Here is a 20,793-nt window from a genome sequence, read left to right on the forward strand (position 1 = left end):
TTGACAGAGGAAGCAGGTCTACTCCTAGGCTGCATCCGAAATCACATACTTCCCTACTATAGTAGGCAAAAAACATATAGGCCTACGTGATGAAAGTACTCATAAAAGAGTAGGCAAAAAGTACCCGGATAACCTACTTCTTACGGCAAGATTCTGAAGTGTGCATACGATGGACACTTTACCATGAGGCCACGGGAGAGGATTTGTGAATGGTAGCAGACATTCTCTGATGGTAGTGAAGCAACGAAACTGATGCTGGTTGGTCACGTGATAATGCCTAATGTAGTAGCCTGGTCCAGATTACATTCATACTATAGAACATACTTTTTAGCAGTCCCCTTTAACATTATTGAAAATAAGCAACCAAGAGAGTATGCGATTTCCGACGCAGCTGTACACTTCAGGCAGATCCATTAGTCCACACAATGATTGACATCACAGTTAGCGCTTAATTACCCTCACCCAATTTAACATTTAATCACATTTAATACTTGTAGCTACCTTAAGATGACTGTTTTTAAACACAGTTATAATTTATTGTATTGTTATATTTTTAGTTTGTGTGTTTTTTAATGTTATACTAAATATATTAATATAATTAATATTTGTTTGTATTTAATTTTTTTAACAGCCCAAGCATACAGGCTATAGAATGGTGCGTAAAACTAATTCGTAAGAAAAAAAAAAAATAAAATAAAATAAATCGGTAAATAATAAATCAGCTCCATTGCAAATTCCCAAGTGATCAAGGGCTTTATGGCGTTCCGCCAGTAGTGGGCACTCGTGCAACGTAAGCAGTGACGTACATCTGAGTAAATGAGATGGAGGGAAGTTAGCGAAGGAATTAAGGGCATAAAAAAGGGATAGTTATTTCAAAAAGGAAAAATATGTCACTATCCCTTTAAACGCAGACTCGTTCTTCTGATGCGGCGCCAAAATATTTAAGGAAATGACGTCACTTAGTTACCGTATCTATCGAACCCACACACTCATCTGTGCAGCGAGCTGAACAGTTGAAAGAGTCTGTTTTAACTCTTATCTTCAACCTTTGTCTTTCTGAAAAGCATTTGGAGATTTAAAGCGAATTAAAATGTTTTGGAGACTTCGCCTGACAGTGTCGCGGTCCCGCATGGTTTTGTTGTAATGTCAAAAGGTAGGCACTGCTAACTGCTTTAGCTGTATGAGTTTGCGTGGGCGTGCTTGAGTCATGCATATGTACAGTTTTATGGTCTTGTTTATAAAATAACATATGCACATTAACGTTAAACGTAGAGCACGCCAGTCTGTTGAACGTGAATGTCTGTGGCAGCATTGCTAAACTGCTTGGTTCTCTTGTCATAGAAACATGTCCCGTGTGTGTGTGTGTGTGTGTGTGTGTGTGTGTTATGAGCACCTCTGCTTTAAGAGTGTTAATTGAGTTTTTTCCTGGTAACGTTAACGTTACCTTAACAGCTTTGCAAGGTCTCAAGCGTATTGATGTTTTGATTAATGCTAGAAAACACTAGATATCGGTTTGATATTGACACATTTCTGCTCAGTTAACTTAATAGTCCTCTTAATATGAGTGTGGTACCGATAAATTATAAAATATATTTTTCCATACTTCTTTTCGGAAGCTTTCCACTTTGTAATCATTGTCTTTGTCCGTTGTTATTATTATTAGCTAAGTTATATAAGTTAAGTATTCCAAGGGATTGTGGTAATTTACTTAAATCATTATACAATAACAAATATTTCAACAAACTGAAACAAAACAATAGTTAAAAACTAACTATATGGTATGTCGGTTTTGCATTAATCCATATTTTGGCGCTCATTAAAAAAAATAGCAATCTCTAAAACAGTGGTTCTCCACATTTTTTACTCGAAATTATCCACGATAATATTTGAAGACACTGTGCCTTTTCTTGTTCGTGATTTCCTTGACAAGGTTAAGGATAACATTTTTTTTATATATAGTTTTTTTTTTACTCAATATCTACCTTTATAAAACGTTTTAAAATATTGGCTTAACTAGAACAAATTTATGAAATGTATATGTATAGAATCTATTTGCATTTTTCTAGGAAGTAGGAACCCTTCAACCGTTCTACAACCGTAGTTGTTGAGGGGGTACATTGAAGTAAGAAATTTTGTAATTTTTAGGCTTTTTTTAATGATTGTTAGTCAAACATTCCCCCCTTGTTAGTTTGCTGAGGCCCTGTAGTGGGCCCTGCCCCCCTGGTTTGAGAAACCACAGCTCTAGAAAACATTGAAATAGTTCAGACAACTCATTTTTCCACATGTTGAGCCTAATAACAGTTTCTGGTATATAAAAAAAGTTTTTGAACTGCAGCTTCTTTTTCCTTTGTCATCCAGGTTCCACTGAATGAGGGCACATTTTTGAAGACACACTACAGACATGTACAGCCCCAAAGAGTTAGAGGGAGAAGTTGACCACTCGTTTTTTGACAGTGATTGTGAAGCTAATGGACTTGATGGTTCTGAGAATGGGCAGCTCAATAAACAGAAGGCCTCAGAACGACATGATGAGAGACCAGGAAAAGAGACACATGTTTCAGTGGATCAGATAGCGAGTGAAGTTCAAAGTGGGAGGAACAGTATAGATAAAGCCAGATTGGAGAATGGTTCAGACCAGCAGGGCAGACTGGGACGGAGTAAAGAGACAGAAAATGAAAGAGAGCGACAAAGTAGTGATGTACTTCTCAAAGGCTCCTCAACACTCCCAAGTGTCACGAGCACAGGGACTACGAACAACAGCCGATCTAGTGTGCATTCATACTCGTCTGATGAAGAAAGAGAGCTGGATGAGAAGCATGCTGTTTTTAAACTCAATGGTAATGCTAACCGTGATGATGATGATGATGATGGATATCATCATAGTGACGATGAAAGTGAGGACGATGTGAGATCAACAAAACATAAGAGATTGTCCCATGGAACGCCTAAAAAATCTGCTGGTAAATTCCACAAGCTGAGCCGCAGCCACTCGTCATCATCCGATCCGGAGTCCTCACACAGCAGTGACGAGAAAAGCTCTATTCGCCCGCAGAAACATCATCGGGTGGGTTCAGCTAACCAGAAAGAGCGACAAAAAGAAGTGGCAGAATCTGATGACACAGTCACTGATGTTACCCCTCTCTCGACACCAAATGTTAGTCCTTCCCAGTCCATTGATGTTGTTCTGCCCTCTGAACACTTGGCAGCAGATGTTCAACAACAGCAGCCCAGTGTTGCTGAGGAGATGGCTGTGAATGATGATTCGGACGGTCAGGGCAGTATAAGTTCTGAAGGAGAGAACGGATCAGGTTTGTGCAATGAATCCAGATGGTTTTTGTTGTTGTTGTGGCTGTTTCTCAAGAATCTCTGTCTGTCTGTCTCCCTTGCAGTGTTCTTAAAAGTAGAGAAACAATTAGACAGGGTACTTGTGGTCTCCAGCCCTGGCAGTGTTGGCAGCAGTCGTAAGAACTATTCCTTCTCAAATGAAGAGGTATGGGAGATCGACCGGGAGAATCAGAGGCTATTACGTGAACTATCCCATTCCACGGCTAGTTCGCGTAGCGGCAGCTCCGCCTGCTCCAAAACCAGCAGTCGGAGGAGCAGTGCACCAGCTATACGCCTTTACCACAGCGCCCTCAACAGACAACGAGAGCAAGAGCGAATCCAGAAGGAAAACCTGGTCAGTAACAGATTCTTCACAAGAAAATATTTTCTCTCATTCCACTAGAGGGAGTTATTCCCTATCTTTTTAGTTATGCATTGAACACCCCTTTAACTTTAGATTAGATTTGAATTTTAATCACACTGAGAGCAACTCCTATTATAAGAGAGAAGCTTTCATTAATTGTTGGCCTCAGTCAAGGAAGAAATTGTGTGTTTAGGTGTACACATGATGAGCATGTGCATGGACACTACCGTTCAAAAGTTTAGGGTCAGTATTTATTTTAGCAATTTTAGCAAGTATTTATTTATTTTAAATTGATCATATTTAGCAAGGATGCATTGATTTGATCAGAAGTGACCGTAGAGATTGACATGTTACAAAAAAAAAAAAATAAATGCAGTTCTTTTGAACTTTCTATTTATCAACGAATGCTATACCATGGTTTCCACAAAAATAATATTAAGTAGCACAACCATTTTCAACATTGATAATAATAATAATAATAATAAATGTTTCTTGAGCACCAAATCAGCATATTAGAATGATTTCTGAGGAATCATGTGACACTGAAGACTGGAGGAATGATGCTGAAAATTCAGCTTTGTCATCACAAGAATAAATGACGTTTTAAAATACATAAAAGTAGAAAATAGCTATTTCGAATTGTATTTTGCGGTATTTTTTATCAAATAAATGCAGCCTTGGTGAGCATAAGACATTTCTTTCAAAAATATAAGAAATATTCCTAACCCCAGACGATGTATGTTTCGATTCTGTCATTTACAGTGCTCTTCTACTCAGATGCCCCAGTATGTATCACCAGATGTTCTTTGGTGATATTATTCATTCATGTAATGGTGTTCTGTGTGCGTGTTTATTTAAGTGTTCTGTGAAAGTGTGCATGGGTTAGGTGGCGCTGTCAGCCACAGCCAGTGAAAGCAGAGAGACAGTGGCCACCTGACTGAGACGAGAAGAGACAGGTGGAAGCAGTTTTGCGCACATGCTGGTCTTGACATTATACCGAATTCACCCCCGTGCTTTCCTCATCTAAGCTTCAGTGAGAGAGAGAGAGTATTATGCAACTCTTCAAATTACATTTGAAGGAGGGCGAGTAAATGAGGATCTCTCTGGCTCCGTGCTTTTGGAAGCAACATAATGTGTGTTTGTGTTTTGTGCTCTCTTAACCTTGCTTGTTTACTGTTACGTATGCATATTCTCTCGCTCTCTCTCTCTTTTGGTCACCCTCACAGAGCCTTACAGAGTCAGATCCTCTCTGTCAGTTTTTAATGCAGAAAACAGGAAAATGAAAATAAAATACTTCTTAATCAACAAAAGCAGGGATTATGAGCTGTGACTCAGACTGCATGTTCTTCCAGGTCTTGTTAGCATTTTACTACCTAGCAACTAATGCTGGAACACAAGACAGTCTCTCTCTTTCTTTAAGAGCACTGAGCGAGTTGACCTCTATCTTCACCTTTACTCTATTTCCAGTCCCAGCTCTTTTCATGGGCTTTGCTTACTGAGTGGTTTCCAAAGGGGTGTTTGTACCAACATACGGAGGCATAACAGCCTGTGACATTCTGATCCTTGTGCACAGGTTATTTTTATTCTCAATGGTTCACTGTGGCTTTTCAGAGGTCATAGTTGTAGTCACACTACTCTCTTGGTCGTCTTGTTTGAGGCAAGTTAATGTGAGATCATTAGGGGTGTAACGAGACCCTAATTTCACGATTCGATACATATCACGATACTGAACTCACGATATTATTGCGATACTCCAAGACATATAATAAAAGGTTCAGAAAAAATTTACTGTTGATTAAATGCTAAATTTGATATAACATTGTGGGTTTAAATGAATAGGCTTGGACAATGGTGACACCAGAATAAATATATTCATGATTCTGAACCTGAAAATACAGAATTATTTAGACGAATATGCTTGCACTCTGTCACTGGCTAGATATATTTAAAATAATCTAGGCCACTTTTTACTGGTAACATAAGACTTATAACATAAGCATTATCAGGACCCACTAATATTCCCCCATTATTATACATTATATTCATCATAATATATTGTAGTTTAATGTAGTACTGACTCGGAAAACTTTTTAAATAAATTTTTTTTTTTTTTGGTTGAACTATCCACGATACATATTATTGCATTTTTGTATTGCGATATATTGTGAGACGATATATTGTTACACCCCTGGAGATCATAGATGTCTGAAAGCTTTTAGCTTTAGGGTGAATCACAAAAAAACTGTGAAATTTTCATCCGTCATATTTCATCCCAAATAAAGAGGAAAATTGTGGTATTTTTGTGAAAATTTGTGCACATTTTTAAGCACACAAAAATAGTTTTTTTTATTACTATTGTAGTATATTGTAAACCTTTTTTACGTTATGGCAGTATTCATTAGTAATGATTAAATAATTTTATTTTATGTGAATTGTGGAATTTTAATTTACATTAACATGGTTGTGTTAAAAAACAAACAATTAAATCAATTCTGTTAAAAAAGACATTGAATGAATAAGTATTATTATACTATTAATGCTGTTAATATCGTTGTTGTTTTTTGTTTAAAATGTTCCTTGTTTTATATAATGAAAAATCTATGTAAATCAGTGTTTAGTGTCTTATGTTATTTATTTTTTTCAACCATTATCTGGATCCATTATTTTATTAATTAGATTATTAATTATTTATTGTTTATACATTTTTCCATAAGGATTTTGGACAAGCTACAGTACAGGCCAAAAGTTTGGACACATTACTATTTTTAATGTTTTTGAAAGAAGTTTCTTCTGCTCATCAAGCCTGCATTTATTTGATCAAAAATACAGAAGAAAAATGTAATATTGTGATATATTATTACAATTTAAAATAATTGGTTTTCAATTTATTATACTTTAAATTATCATTTATTTCGGTGATGCAAAGCTGAATTTTCAGGATCATTACTCCAGTCTATCAAATGATCCTTTAGAAATCATTCTAATATGATGATTCATTATCAAAGTTGGAAACAGTTCTGCTGCTTAATATTTTTTCATAACCTGTGATACTTTTTAGGATACTTTGATGAATAAAAAAAAAGAAAAAGAAAAAAAGAAAAAAAAGAAGCAAATGTTTTCAAGATAGAAATCTTTTATAACAACAATATACACTACTGGTCAGTAATTTGGGGTCAGTAATTTTTTTCTTTATTTTTTTTTAAATAAATCAATCATTTTATTCAGCAAGGATGTGTTAAATTGATAAAAAGTGATAATAAAGAAGATTTATATAAAAATTTTTTTTTTTTTTTTGAATAAATGCAGTTCTTTTTAACCTTTTATTCATCAAATATATTAGGCAGCAGAACTGTTTCCAACACTCATAATAAATCAGAACATTAGAATGATTTCTAAAGGATCATGTGATTGACTGGATGTCACATGTGACACTGAAGACTGGAGTAATGATCCTGAAAATTCAGCTTTGCATCACCGAAATAAGTGATAATTTAAAGTATAATAAATTGAAAACCAATTATTTTAAATTGTAATAATATATCACAATATTACATTTTTTTTCTGTATTTTTGATCAAATAAATGCAGGCTTGATGAGCAGAAGAAACTTCTTTCAAAAACATTAAAAATAGTAATGTGTCCAAACTTTTGGCCTGTACTGTATATAACTGGCATTCTTGGCCAGCATGTTAATAATAATACATCTTAATAATTCATGTTGTAATTCAGCAAGCCCAAATTAGTTCAGGAAGTGAATTAAATTTCTGATCTAAATATTTGTGCTTTCAGGCATTCCTGAAGCGTCTAGAATCTGTGAAGCCCACTCCTGGTATGACCCGAGATGAGCAGCTAGCTGATTATCAACAGCAGTGCCAATACATGGGAACAAGCGTTACAGCTCTTCCACCGGTCAAACTCAAGTCCACCAAAACATCTGGTATATGCACACACACAACACAAACTTAAAGGCACACTATGCAGTTTCCGTTTTTCTCAAACAGCGACCCCTAGAGTCGCTGTGGAGTACTTGTATTTAACGTTACTGTCGTAAATACCACTCACGCAGAGCCGTCTCTTCCGACCACGCTTTCTTCGTTTCGTTCGTCGACTCTGCCACGATTCACGTCTGAAATGCGTGCTAGTGTCTTCCATAGAGGCTTCTTCATATGTTGTTGATGTATGTGACGTCGTGCCGTAAAGCAAGTCGTGATTCTCGCTAGAGCCCTGCATTTCAGCCCGAGCCCGACGGGCCCCGACTTTTTTACGCCCCTAGGGCCGGGCTTCGGGCCAATTTTCACGTCATAGTTAAAATGCGGGCCGGGCCTCGGGCCTTTTTTGGGTTATCCTGCTTTTTATATTTTTAGACATTAATTAAAAAAAAAATATGAGAAGTTGACGTTGACGATAGAAAAACAAACATAAGACATTTCGTAACCTCATAACTTATGGCGTTTTTTTCCTGTCAAATGTCGAGAGCGCATTATTGTAGCGTGAAAGTAGGCTACATTAATATAATGCGCGAGCGCGAATCTCTCTGCTCGCACACGGAATATAATGTGCCGAGCGCGAATCTCTCTGCTCGCGCGCGGGAACTGGAGGTGCCCTGCACTTAAAACGTGTTTTAAATACTGCCCATTATAGCCATCAGCTAATCTTAAAATTACACTGACATATGACTGACATGACAGTCTGTCTCACGCACGCACACAGAAGGTTTCCCGTCAGCGCGACCCACGATTCACCTCATGTGCAAATAATGGAGAATATTAAGAGAAAAATCGCGTGCGTGAGAAGAATTCGTGATAGAAGAAAGGAGGACTGGGTTAAAACCTTCCACTGTGGATGCTTAGCTATTCTTTTTCTCCACGATGCTCTGTTAGAGACTGTTCTAACTTTTCGTTTGATTGGACTTTATTTTCGTTTAACTGTTGGAAACCTCTGATGTTTTTCGTTTGATTGGACTTTGTTTTCGTTTAACTGTTGGAAACCACTGGAAAAAAAGAATGGCCATGTTCTGTGGTGCATTTTTGAGGTAAGATAATCTGCAAGTTTGTTTTTAATTTATTTAATTTAATAGGCTATTGCTCATTTCGTTTGCAAGCGCTGTTGCGAGCAGCCTGAGCCTGCCTCAGTATTTCAAAAAAATGTTTTTACTCACTGTGGTTTAATAAATAAACATTTATTAAACTAACTGTCTGTGTGATATGCTTGAAGTTTTTTTATATCTATTGATTTTATTGTAGACAAGTAAAGTATTATAGCATTGATTTGAGAGGCTCAATTGATCAAACATGTTTTACTTGCTGTCGGCTCGGTTTGCTTGGTCGTCATTTAAAAAAAAATGCTCCAAACATTTGTCTAAATTAACCTAATAAAGAAATGAAAAGAAACATTAATTTACATAGCTAACAAAGAAACATAACTAACAAAACTGAGCTATTTTAATGGCTGCAAAATTTAATGCCGCTGTGTAATGAAAAAAACAAAACAAAAAAAAAGGGGCTCGGGTCGGGCTCGGGCTGATAATTCTGATGAGCTGTCGGACACGGGTCGGGCTAGGGCCTGAGCGTCTCGGGCCAGGGCCGGGCTCGGGCCTAAATTTGAGGCCCGTGCAGGGCTCTAATTCTCGCGAGATTTGTCGGGGCGCCACCTCTCAAACTTGCATTGCTGGTTTTGCCAGCGGCGTCATCCCCTGCTTTGCTATCGGGATGATTCGCCCTACTACGAGTTTGTTTACCATCGAAATGATTTCGAAGCTGTTATATTAAGGTACAAGCGTAGTGTGCCTTTAAGCCGAAGTTTGCATGAGGCACTTTGAATGAAGACATGTTCAGTTGTCTGCATGCATGTCATCACCATTACATCAGCCCATATTCAGCTGTGTTGCAGATTCCAGAAATAATAAACAAATTATTTCGACTGTTTATAATATATACTTTTTGATTCTTCAAAATAGTGCATTCAGTTTGCATCCAACTCCTCTGAGATAGATTAAAAAAAAAAAAAAAAAAAAAAAAAAAAAAAAATATATATATATATATATATATATATATATATATATATATATATATATATATATATATATATATATATATATATATATATATATATATAATATATATATATATTAACTGTTAGGTAGGTCTTTCCCCATTATTTACTGATAAACAAGAGTCTAGCCACTGTATTTGAACACAGACAACTGTTGTCATGTTGATTAGCTTCATGCATAACATTTAATGCAAAATTGTTAATGAACAGTCCTAACATAGTGCAACTCCTGTCTTTCCATGAACACAGGGAAGATTTCTAGACCTGGCAGTAGTCCTCACAAAGCGAGACCGGGAACCGTTAAACTCAACAGGGCAACACCACGGCCTGCATGGTCCTGATCCTCAAAATCCCTTTCACTTTACATGTTCTGCTCTAACACTGCTCTGCTCTTTAAGTAGAAAATATGACTGTAGGTCACAACATGAAACATTCTGGACGAACCGCTTGAGCTCACGTTAATTTGTCTGGATATGGAGTGATATAAAAATGAAATATTTGTAAGATAATCTACACAGCTAAATGTTTAATGACATTAATTACTTAAAAATGTGTGGCTTATATACATTTTAGATTTTGTTGGAGACAATCTAAACTGTTTGGGGACAATAAAGTGTGACATTCCATTTTCTGATACATTCAGAAATTAACCAGTTCCTATATTTTACTCACACACACACAAAAAAAAAAGTGTATAATTTTAAAGTCAATGTTGCTGTTATCAGAATAATTAATTACATGACACATCTGTTGGAAATTGTAAATTTCATGTGAAATAAATGCTTTATTCGTTATGATAATATCCAGTGTTGTTCCATTATTTGGAAAGTAAAAGTGGTTTGTTTATTGACCCAGCTGAATGACACTTGAATAGCTGGCATGCTGATATGAAGTGCCACACATGCTTAGACAGTGTTCCATCTGTTACAATCAGTGTAACAATGCCAGGCATTCACCTGTCACTCTTAAATTGCTTTTGAAAAGACTGACTGACACTTGTTGACACATAGCAGACTAACAAGGTTATTATGCAAACACAGAGACTGGCACAGTAGTCATTGTTGCGGAAGACACTGCTATGTTGTTTGACTCGCATTACTGTAATTGGTTACTGTTACTAGCCTTTACTGGGCTATTACTATTATACTAGTATTATAAACCAATATTACATTATATATTTCTGTACAGATCAGTACTTAATGTGCATTCAACATCAAGTAATGTTTTTAATACTTTTTAAGGTGATTATAATTTAGAATATATTAGCCATATAATATGTAATATAATTTTATAATCTCTTGTATTGTAATATTAGGTTATGAAATTGAAATATTTATATATTTCTGTTGGAAAAAAAAAGATTTGGGGTTGGTCAGTTTTTGTTTTTTAAAAGATTTATGATAGAAGTATTTTCTGCTCACCAAGGCTGCATTAATCATATTTATATGATTTAAAATAGCTATTTTCTGTTTTAATATATTAAAATGCTAATTATCTCTTTGATGGCAAAGCTGAATTTTTTAGCAGTCTTCAGTGTTGCATGATAATATGCTGTTTTTGGTCCTCAAGAAACATTTCTTATTAATGTTGAAAAGAGTTGTGCTGCTTGTGGAAACTGTGATCATTTTTTTTCAGGATTGTTTCATAAATAGAAAGTTCAAAAGAACAGCATTTATTTGAATAATTTATATAAATGCCTTTACTGAAACTATTGACCAATTGAATGCATCCTTGCTGAATAAAAGTACTGATTTCTTTACAAAATGTCTTAAAAACATCTTACTGACCCCAAAAACTGTATATTCTGTATTTGGTTTAAAATGGGAATGATACAATTTGAACAGTTTTTCTTCATTAATTCTGTTCATTTAAAATGTTTGTGAAACAATTTAAACTACAAAAGCCAATATGAGTCCACGTCCATTCCTCAGCTGTTACAAAACTTTTGACTTTTTCTATCATCATAAAATCTGGCAGTAAGAAATAATGTTATAATAAAAAAGAAACCACAAGCACTGATTAGTTGTATTGTCAGCTTTATTCTTATTAAAAGAACACATAAGGTGGAATAAACCACAAGAACATTCAGATTTCCAGTGTACAGCCACTTGCTTCAGTCTGAGAGTGTTCCGCTAGCTACAGAAGAGAAGAGCCACTGTAGAACTTGTAGACTCTCAGAGTTGTGAGGGATTGATTCAAATAAATAAATGAGAAAAAAAATAACTTTCAATCTGACCAGACTGAATGTCATCTAAAACTGGGGGGCAGTAGGTAGAGTTAAATATATTTACAAGTGTAGAGGTGGAGGGTGCCGTGACCACCTAAGATCACATGATTAAAATCCACCCCTGGGCCAGCATGGCTAAGTACACTTCCCCTACTTCACCCTGTTTGTTAACACTCTACACAGTTAAGACATACACAGTACTCAGGGGTTCCTTTGATGGGATCGACATGATGGATGGAGAATGTTTATGTGTACTTCTTAATCTCGTCATACAGAACCAGCACAAAGGCGCCACCCATGCCTCTGAGCACATTGGACCAGGCTCCCTTGAAGAAAGCTTTGCCACCCTCATCCTTAGTGATCTTTTTCCAACAGTCGATTGTGCCCGAGTACATAATGTCAGCTTTTGGAAAGAAAATGATCCGTTAGACTGATCGACTAATCATACACAAAATCCATGGAACAATAGTTTGTGCCAAAAGGCTTACCTCCTTTGCGTCCTGACTGCATCATCATACGACGTCTGACGGTGTCGAAAGGATATGAAATGATACCGGCTGCAGCTGTGACAGTCTGGGCAATCATCCAGCTAATGACAATGTGTGTGTTCTTGGGGTCTGGCAGCATACCTGAGTGATAGAGTTTGACCATGTCACTGAGTTGTATTTAACAAGCAATTTATTTTATCCATGTCAGATTTTCCGCAATAGCTGCTTACCTTTTGCTGTATCGTAGACACCAAAGTAAGCAGCTCTGTAGATAATAATGCCCTGGACAGACACATTGAAGCCAAGGTAGAGACCCTTAATACCATCAGACTTGAAGATCTTGGTAAGGCAGTTCCCAAGACCACTGAACTCTCTCTCCGCCGCGCCTTTACCGATATCAGCAGCAAGCCTTGTTCTGGCGAAGTCAAGAGGGTAGACAAAGCACAAAGAGGTGGCACCGGCGGCACCGCCAGAGGCCAGGTTACCAGCAAAGTAACGCCAGAACTGAGTCTTCTGGTCCACTCCTCCAAGGAAGATCTTCTTGTACTTGTCTTTGAAGGCAAAGTTGAGGGCTTGTGTGGGGAAGTATCTGATGACGTTGGCGAGATTGCCTCTCCAGAAGGACACGAATCCCTGCTCTTTGGGAATTCTTACTACGCAGTCGACGATGCCTTTGTACTGCATCTCAGCTGTGATCTGTTTGCTGGCATGCTGGACCTGTGAAGCGGCACAGTTTGAATTGGTAAGTGGAAGAGTGCACCCTTGATATCATTGTGGTCACACATCGGATGTGGATTATGGGATATGAATTTTTGAGTGTAATTTCATTTATTTCCTTGTGTCAGTGTTGCATGATCATCCTGTATAAAGGAGCCACAAAAAGTGTGATTATTACACTTAGGGATCAGTCTGTCCACGAGAGCGAGCTGCACATGGCGTCACACCCATCTTGCGCGCGGGGTCCAAGTATTGGGTTGCAGCCTCCAGACTATTTTTAACTTTAAACTTACACCAAATATCGCTGCTCTTCACAGTCACGATCTTAACCCACATGATTGGCCTTTATGAACGCGGAACTCGGAGTGACGGAAGTCGTCAAGGTCAAATGTTTCAACTTTATTTATTTATTTATTTAATTATTTATTTAGTAAAGCACTACTTAAATGACCAAATAAAATGTATCAAACATTAGTTAAACTTACTCAATACTGAAATTGCAGTTTTTTTGTTTGTCAGTGACGCTTGTCTTAGTAACGCTTTATAAAGTAGCACCATGGACAGCGCCATAATGAATTGTAAGGAAAACTCTCCTGTTTAGTCTATTCTGTTTTATTAATTGATTCGAATTTTACCGTAACATTTCTAAACTAAATAAACTTGACATGCAAGTTCACTGCACCCTCTTTCTAATGTATGACTTACTCGCAACTTTTTTTCCCAAGCTATTTACGGGGACATTCAATAGCCTACACTCTAAAAAAATGATGGGTTGTTTCAACCCATGTTTGGGTCAAATATGGACAAACCCAACCGTTGGTTTATATTTTTTAATTACATTTTAAACCCAACGGTTGGGTTTGTACACATTTGACCCAAACATGGGTTAAAACGACCCAGCATTTTTATATTTTAAAATGATTGATTCTGCCTTCAAAACGTACCTGCAGTAAGAGTTTTACTCTTTCAATGGGGGCCACGGCTGTCTTGGAGATGGCAGCGGCCACACCACCGGCCAAGAAATCCTTCAAGAAGCTGATCACTGCGTCAGACATGATGTCCTATCTCCTGGAAGACAATGTCACCACTAACCAAAGGACCCTAAAAGAACCCCTGCGACGCCCCTTCAAATGGACGAGTGCTCGTGTTTGCTCTCAATATATCCAGACTCATTATCGCGAGAGGAGCAGATGATGGATCCACGAGAGACCAAACAGAATCTCAAAGCTGAATAAATATCCTGGGTCACAGGCCACGAGTCTTGCGCAAGTTCATTAATGTCCTGGGTCATTGAATTGGGGACGTTTAAAGGACAACTTTTATTTCTCAGATATATTATGAGAAATCAATTTACCACAGAACCTTGCACCAAAAGTAGCCTATTACAGAAATAGTAGGCATATGGAATAAAGTATGTCTAAATAAAATAAATGCAATGCAAAAATGCAATTTTGCTTACTAATTTTAGCTTACTAATTTTATTATCAAAATTCATTTATACTTCCATTAAACTGATATGCGTAAATGTCTAGTTAAAGGCCAATGTATGGCATATATGCCATTTGAATTTGCATTGTGATATTTCAAATTATTTTGATTGTACCTATAAAATACCGGTTCAGTTAGATTACGATTAATATTCAAAGTAGCCTTAAAAGATACACTATTAGGCCAACATTAAGTTGAACAATGAAAAAGTAGCCTACAGTTCTTGGTAGGTTCGCGATGGGACACGTTACATTTGATTGCCTCCTGATATTTACTGGATAATCGATCAAGAAACAAGAATAGGCTACTTTTGCTCATTCTATAGTGGCCTGCACGCGCACCTGTGTCACGTGACAGACTCCTAAAATACGCAGGACGTTTTCTGCAGCTATTTGTAATGCTACACTGATTTATTGCATAATGACAAATAAGCTTAGTTTATTATTTATTGTTATCATTTAGGCATAGGTAATGTTGAAATGCTTACTTAATAACGTGTTAGTGCCTGGTACCCAATATATAACTTCAAAGTTTGGATGGCAATTGTATGTTAAACTTAAGTTTAATTACATAAGTTCGTTCTGAGTAATTGATTTTGAGGAAACTTGTGAGTAATATTACTGTTTAATTACTGTATAACATGTATACCATTGTAGAGTGTTAGACCCCTGCGCATTCTCACAACAGTTTTAGATATTGGAAACCACTACCCCATTTTTTCACCTCTCAGTCTGTTAGTTAGGGCTGTTGCCGGGCAACAATACAGCAGTATTCTTCTTGAGTGGGATTTGAATGTTACTAAAACAATGTGGGAGACTCTTCTTTACAACACAATGAGAGTTTGACTGGGTGCCAGGACTGTGATGACACATCAGCTCAAATTTCCTCAGCCACAGGAACAAAATTATTGTATTCACTTTCTTTCATTGAAGCTCAGAAATTAATAAACATGCCAAATAGAGATTGCCAAGTGTTTATTTCTGTTACTAAGAATGTTTTCAAACTGACTATATGTGTAGGTGGGTTTACTTCAGGTTGGACACTAAACAGACCCCAACAGGGAATTAAATCTGACAAAACCTCTTTTTTTGGAAAATTATTAGGAAAATAAATATTTGAAATTTAAATGTTTTCTTTTATGGATTGGGTTAGGATTCATTACATTTACATACAAATTGCATTGTATGACTTTATTAAAGTAGCCAACTAAACGCGTATTCTCGATCGATTTCCTGTATGAACATTTGCCCGCGTAATCTGCAACCCTATGCGCGAGAGCTTGCTGTTGCTAAGGGCAACTTGGCTTTTCTTATGTAATAAAACAGTAGGCAGACAGTATCTCCTCTCATAAAAGTTCTTCAACATTATACTACACGGCACTTTTGACATTTAAGCCATTATAAAGCGACTGAGTTCGATGCGTAATTTATCTCATTTAATCTATTTTCTTCTTAGTGCGTAACGCACTTTGGAAAAGGGCTTCCAGGGAGAGTTGTATTAAAACGTAAACTTTTCAGTCAGGATGTCCACGGTGGCTTCTGTGCGGCTCCCGGCCATTCAACACCCTTCATCAAGACTCGGAGATCCAGATTTCATCTCTCTCCGGGGTTTTTCCACAGACTCCGGCAGAGAACAGAGATACTGGACGCCTCAAAGAGGAACCAGACCTCAGTCTCCAGGGACGGAGAGCATGGATTCCGCTTTTCGCAGTGAGAGCAGCAGAAGTGATAGAAGTTCTTTGATGGAGAAAGGAAAAAGAAGAGGGTTAGATATTCCAGAGCAAATCCTCGAAGGAGACGAGGTCATCCACGACCAGGAAAAAGCCAGATTAGCTGCCTTCCGTGAGTCACTAGCCTGACATTAATGCAGTTTGATATGAAGGGGCTGCACTGCCTACAACTGGTGATTTAAATGTAGGCCTAATGGTAATGCTTTGTGAATTTATGGAGGTCTGACTGTAAATCAACATTTCAGCACATGAAACAGCGCTAGAGGACGAATAAATTGCTGACTGTGAAACATGTTTGTTTAAAATAATAATAATGAGCCACCGAGCACATGAGACATTTTACATAGGCCTAATTAGCTATGGAAATTTTAAGAAACCAGTTCCGTTAAAGATTTTGCTTTTGAGGGGGGAGATTTCAACACAACGTAGGCTATAACAAAAATGCATGATTCAATCCAATGCAAATTAGTTTAATGCAGTGATCGTCCCGTTTTTTAAATAAGATACTAAAAAAGTAGCCCATTTTTTTTATTTTCAGTCAGATATGACGAAGTTAATCAGTTACTTGCCGTTAAAAGTGAGTGTTGCTTCATCAAAATGCATTTTAGTTAACATCGAATAAAACACTGCTGACTTTATGTTGTGGAAGAATGCACGTTAGAGAATCTTTAACGAAACTTTTAGTCATGAAAATTTGACTTGGGTATAAAAAAAACCCAACATAATTAGTACATTTCATAATTATTCAGACTGTCACGTATTCGACCACACGAGGGCGCTGTCTCATCAGAGGAATGAATTGTCTAGTGGTCAGTGAAACTTGAGTCTCTTCTTAGTTTCAGAGACTTGTGCATTTAGAGCAACTGTATCCTGCAGGAACATGTATCGGTCCTGAAAATATTATTATTTAAAAATATTTTATATTAAAATATTTTTAATTTACATAATTCTGTTGTGATATTTTCATGACAACCTAGTTTGGAAACTTTTTGCTATTTGTCTTGGTCCCCCATTCAAGTAACGTTAAATAGCCTAATGGATGTATTAAATCATTTGTATGTTTGTCTGGTTTGTGTGTTTGGTATAGGTCACAGGGCGGCATCAGAGAACCGATCCATTAGTATGCTTTCTCATATAACATACTCCAGCACTGGTCCGTGGATGACAGATGTAAGTACATAGGCTAGTAGTTAAAAGACACCTAATATAAAGTGGGACTTACTGTGTAATGATATGTTTATGATTATTGGATTAAAAGACACAGTGGCTTTCTATTACACAGCTTATTTAAAAACTATACATGAATATTATTAAATTTGATATATCTGAAAAATTATAATTTAATTTAAATAGTTGGTTAGCTTTTACATTCTACAGTATACAATAAATGTACTGTTTATTAATACTGTTTACTGTAAATAAAGACAAATGAAGACCTCCGATGCAAAAGCCTCTAAAAGCCACCTCTGTCAAAAATGAGATAATAATATTGAGTGAATGCTCTCCACACATAGTTCATATACGTTCATCAAATACTTTCACTTCAAACTCACTAAATCCCAGCCTCAGCCCATTCAGAAATGCCAGTACTTGGGTAGAAACCTATACATAGGAGCCTGATCAAAATGTTAATATTAAACAAAAACTTTAGATGGACTTAGAGGCTTTTGCATCTGAAGTCTTCAAATACACTACCGGTCAAAATTTGTATTTTTTTCAAAAAAACTTAGTCTCTTATGCTCACCAAGGCTGCATTTATTTGGTCAAAAATGCAGTTAAAGATGTAATATTGTGAAATATTATTAATTTGAAATAATTTGAAATGTTCATCAAAGAATGTCACAAAATAATTTGAAATGCTCATCAAAGAATGTCACAAAATGTTGCCAAAACATATCACTGTTTCCACAAAAATAATGAATGCTGATGATAATAATAAGGACCATTATTGATATTTTTAGCACTAATAATAATTGAACACCAAATCAGCATATTAGAATGAATTCTGAAGGATCATGTGACACTGTAGACTAAAGTAATGACTGCTGAATATTCAGCTTTGCCGTCACAGGAATAAATTAAAATATATTAAAATAGGAAACGCTTCTTTTAAATTGTATATTCAACAATATTACTGTTTTACTGTATGTGTGATCAAATAAATGTAGTATTGGTGAGCATAATGACTTCTTTCAAAAGCATTCAAAATATGAATGTAATAATGTAAATAATTAATTATTCCAAACTTTTGAAAATGTCTGTTATTAATGTGATGAACTCCACATGTGCTTACTATATTAGGACACCTGTGTGAAGTTAGGGCTATCTGACTTCATACATCCACTCCATCTGTGGACCAGTTCAAAATTATGCCAAAAAAACAACAACTAAAACTAAGATAAGTGAAATTAGATCTGAGAAAAAGCGGTTGCAGATGCAGCCTGGTTTAATATTGTATTTAATGCAATTAAAAAAAATAAAAATTAATTTACATGTTTTGGAGCCACTGTGCAGGTCTCATGCACAATGTGATTCTACAGAGCTTAATACAGGCCTATTCTCAAGTATCCCCATGTGCTTTCCTCTCAATGACAGTGTTGCTGGTCTGTGTTCCTCATTTTGACATCAAAGCGTGGCATTATCCCATTGAGAAAGAAAGCTACTGCTCGTGTAGAATAAAACACAAGAACTGATAAAATCTCAGCTGCAGCTCAGTGGTTAACACCAATGTATAGCCGAGTTTACTCAGGAGAGATATTAGCAAAGAGCGATAAAGAGAAGGAGAAGGGGGGCAGTATATGTGCAAATGGGCGTGTGAGAGAGAAAGTCCTGCAAATCTGCAGGTGTCTGTCTTCTGGAGGGGGTGTTGTGTGTGATTAACCCTGCCAGTCTTATCCCTGGGGTCCTGTCTGTCTGACCGACTGAACCCAGCACACAGGCCCCCTCGACTCCGCCTGGTCACGAGAGCTGCCTTAGTCACACAGTGGGGGTACACGCACACACACACCCGTCACAAGAGTCAGAGTGGGTGTGTGGATGAACACTCAACCCCTCTATCCCATCTTGTCACAAAAGAAGCTTGAAATGCTGTCACTCATTATATTTAATACAATCAGTAGGCCTACTTATAAAAATCTTTCAGTTAGTGCAGTTTTCAAATGAATCTGCATGCTATCCGAATATGCTTACATTAATAGTACATGGAAATATGATCTCTGAGATATTTCACAGTTTAGAAGAGCTTCAGAGCTTTGCAGAAATATTAATGTTCTCCAGAGAAAGAAAAAAAAAAGAGTACTAAAGTGTTATAGGTCTATATTTAAAAAAAAATTGGTCTGTCTTTTATTCTCTAAAATAATTGGCTTGTTAGAATCATTCTGTCATGATCATGTTCTGTTTAGTCTTGTCTAGTTGTCTTAGATGCCGTATGCACAACACTGTTTTCAACTAAAAACGGAAAACTTTTTATGCGTTTTGGCCATTAATTTACACGACAGTGGATTTTTGGGGGCCTGAAAATGCAAACTTTTGAAAACGGGTGCAAGTTTTGAAAATTATACTTTTATTGTCCCTGTGTAAACAACCAAAACGTGAATTTGTGAAAACGGTGACGTCATGCACATGCATATTATGTGTTCACTCTATAGGTGCACAGTGTTTCTTTACAAAGTGGCATCGCCAACTACTGGCCTGGCATGCGTAATACAGTGTTTTTAATCGTTTTCATGGATCCATGTGAACTGGGATAGTTTTGATAACATTCTCGTCTGTATGTGAAAAACGTTTCTGTTTTTAGTACATTTTTGTCGTGTAGACATACCCTTAGTTCCATTGTTACTGCCGTTGTCATAGTCCCTGGTTAGTGTCACACCTGTTCCCTGTTCTGTTGTTTACCTTCCTCTGTGTATTTAAGCCTTCAGTTCTTTGTTCTTTGTCTTGCATCAATAATATGTCCATTTTGGTTTGTGCAGCAGTGTGTTAGGGTTGCAGTGGAAGGTTTTTATAAGTACACATATATATTTTTTTTTAAATACAGAAACTACACTTAACCAATTTACCGATTTCATCCTTTCATTTAAAGCTGGAAGATGAGCTAAAAGAGCGCATTCAAACTACTGGAGCTCTGGCACTCAAAATCCTGTTCAAGAACAACCACCCTGATGGCAAACCTCTGGTCAACAGGTAAAAACACAGGCACACACATGTTAATCTAGGAAATATTTCCATTTTATAATGGTTTGTTCTTTACCTAGACCTGTTTTACTTGAAATCCTTACAAAGTTCCTGAGACGGGCTGTCACAGCTAAACAGCTGAAAGGCCTTCTATTCCGGTAATTAATGACGCTCTTACAACTCTCAAACCAATCATTATGTTGTTATGCTATAAAACATTGTCTAACATTGAC

General features: G+C 36.7%; 3 protein-coding genes across 5 annotated transcripts in view; 2 read left to right on the plus strand and 1 right to left on the minus strand.

Moving 5' to 3' along the window:
* The first annotated feature begins 783 nt into the window (after nucleotides 1-783).
* cfap97 (cilia and flagella associated protein 97) lies at nucleotides 784-10,536 on the plus strand. Of its 2 annotated transcripts, none has more exons than XR_013818992.1 (5): nucleotides 784-1,153; nucleotides 2,359-3,308; nucleotides 3,390-3,679; nucleotides 7,477-7,893; nucleotides 9,303-9,679. XR_013818992.1 is itself a non-coding variant. In XM_079849206.1 (5 exons), the coding sequence occupies exons 2-5, from the start codon at nucleotides 2,402-2,404 to the stop codon at nucleotides 10,077-10,079; spliced, it is 1,437 nt and encodes a 478-aa protein (XP_079705332.1). In that variant the 5' UTR covers nucleotides 784-1,153; nucleotides 2,359-2,401; the 3' UTR covers nucleotides 10,080-10,536. The 2 variants fall into 2 exon arrangements, 1 of the variants encoding a protein (XP_079705332.1); XM_079849206.1 differs by lacking the exon at nucleotides 9,303-9,679 and adding an exon at nucleotides 9,988-10,536 and having other exon boundaries at nucleotides 7,477-7,624.
* A 1,223-nt stretch (nucleotides 10,537-11,759) lies between these two features.
* slc25a4 (solute carrier family 25 member 4) lies at nucleotides 11,760-15,812 on the minus strand. The gene is made up of 4 exons (XM_079846526.1): nucleotides 14,115-15,812; nucleotides 12,684-13,170; nucleotides 12,454-12,594; nucleotides 11,760-12,368 (listed from the first exon to the last, which is right to left on the minus strand). Exons 1-4 carry the CDS (start codon nucleotides 14,223-14,225, stop codon nucleotides 12,211-12,213), a joined length of 897 nt encoding a protein of 298 aa, XP_079702652.1. The 5' UTR covers nucleotides 14,226-15,812; the 3' UTR covers nucleotides 11,760-12,210.
* A 368-nt stretch (nucleotides 15,813-16,180) lies between these two features.
* LOC307144260 (EF-hand calcium-binding domain-containing protein 6) overlaps nucleotides 16,181-20,793 on the plus strand; it is a gene marked incomplete at its 5' end in the record, with an annotated part of 30,283 nt that continues 25,670 nt past the window's right edge. Inside the window, 4 exons of one of the 2 annotated variants that reach the window (XM_079846505.1) lie at nucleotides 16,181-16,499; nucleotides 17,475-17,557; nucleotides 20,469-20,569; nucleotides 20,641-20,718. In XM_079846505.1, coding sequence (XP_079702631.1) covers nucleotides 16,181-16,499; nucleotides 17,475-17,557; nucleotides 20,469-20,569; nucleotides 20,641-20,718 — 581 coding nt within the window. Of the gene's footprint in view, nucleotides 16,500-16,636; nucleotides 16,681-17,474; nucleotides 17,558-20,468; nucleotides 20,570-20,640; nucleotides 20,719-20,793 lie in introns of those variants that run through there. The other variant, XM_079846506.1, reaches the window with a different exon arrangement.

The sequence above is a fragment of the Squalius cephalus genome (genome assembly GCF_949319135.1).
Source record: "Squalius cephalus genome assembly, chromosome: 2".
Taxonomy (NCBI): domain Eukaryota; kingdom Metazoa; phylum Chordata; class Actinopteri; order Cypriniformes; family Leuciscidae; genus Squalius; species Squalius cephalus.

What these genes read in the sequence shown, in the direction of transcription:
- cfap97 (XM_079849206.1), top strand. Translation starts at nt 2,402, where the DNA reads ATGTACAGCCCCAAAGAGTTAGAGGGAGAAGTTGACCACTCGTTTTTT. An exon ending in GAATCCAGAAGGAAAACCTG is followed by an intron (nt 3,680 to 7,476) that starts GTCAGTAACAGA and finishes TTGTGCTTTCAG; the next exon opens with GCATTCCTGAAGCGTCTAGA. An exon ending in CAAGTCCACCAAAACATCTG is followed by an intron (nt 7,625 to 9,987) that starts GTATATGCACAC and finishes CCATGAACACAG; the next exon opens with GGAAGATTTCTAGACCTGGC.
- slc25a4 (XM_079846526.1), bottom strand. Translation starts at nt 14,225, where the DNA reads ATGTCTGACGCAGTGATCAGCTTCTTGAAGGATTTCTTGGCCGGTGGT. An exon ending in TGTCTACGATACAGCAAAAG is followed by an intron (nt 12,595 to 12,683) that starts GTAAGCAGCTAT and finishes TCTATCACTCAG; the next exon opens with GTATGCTGCCAGACCCCAAG. An exon ending in GCAGTCAGGACGCAAAGGAG is followed by an intron (nt 12,369 to 12,453) that starts GTAAGCCTTTTG and finishes TCTTTCCAAAAG; the next exon opens with CTGACATTATGTACTCGGGC.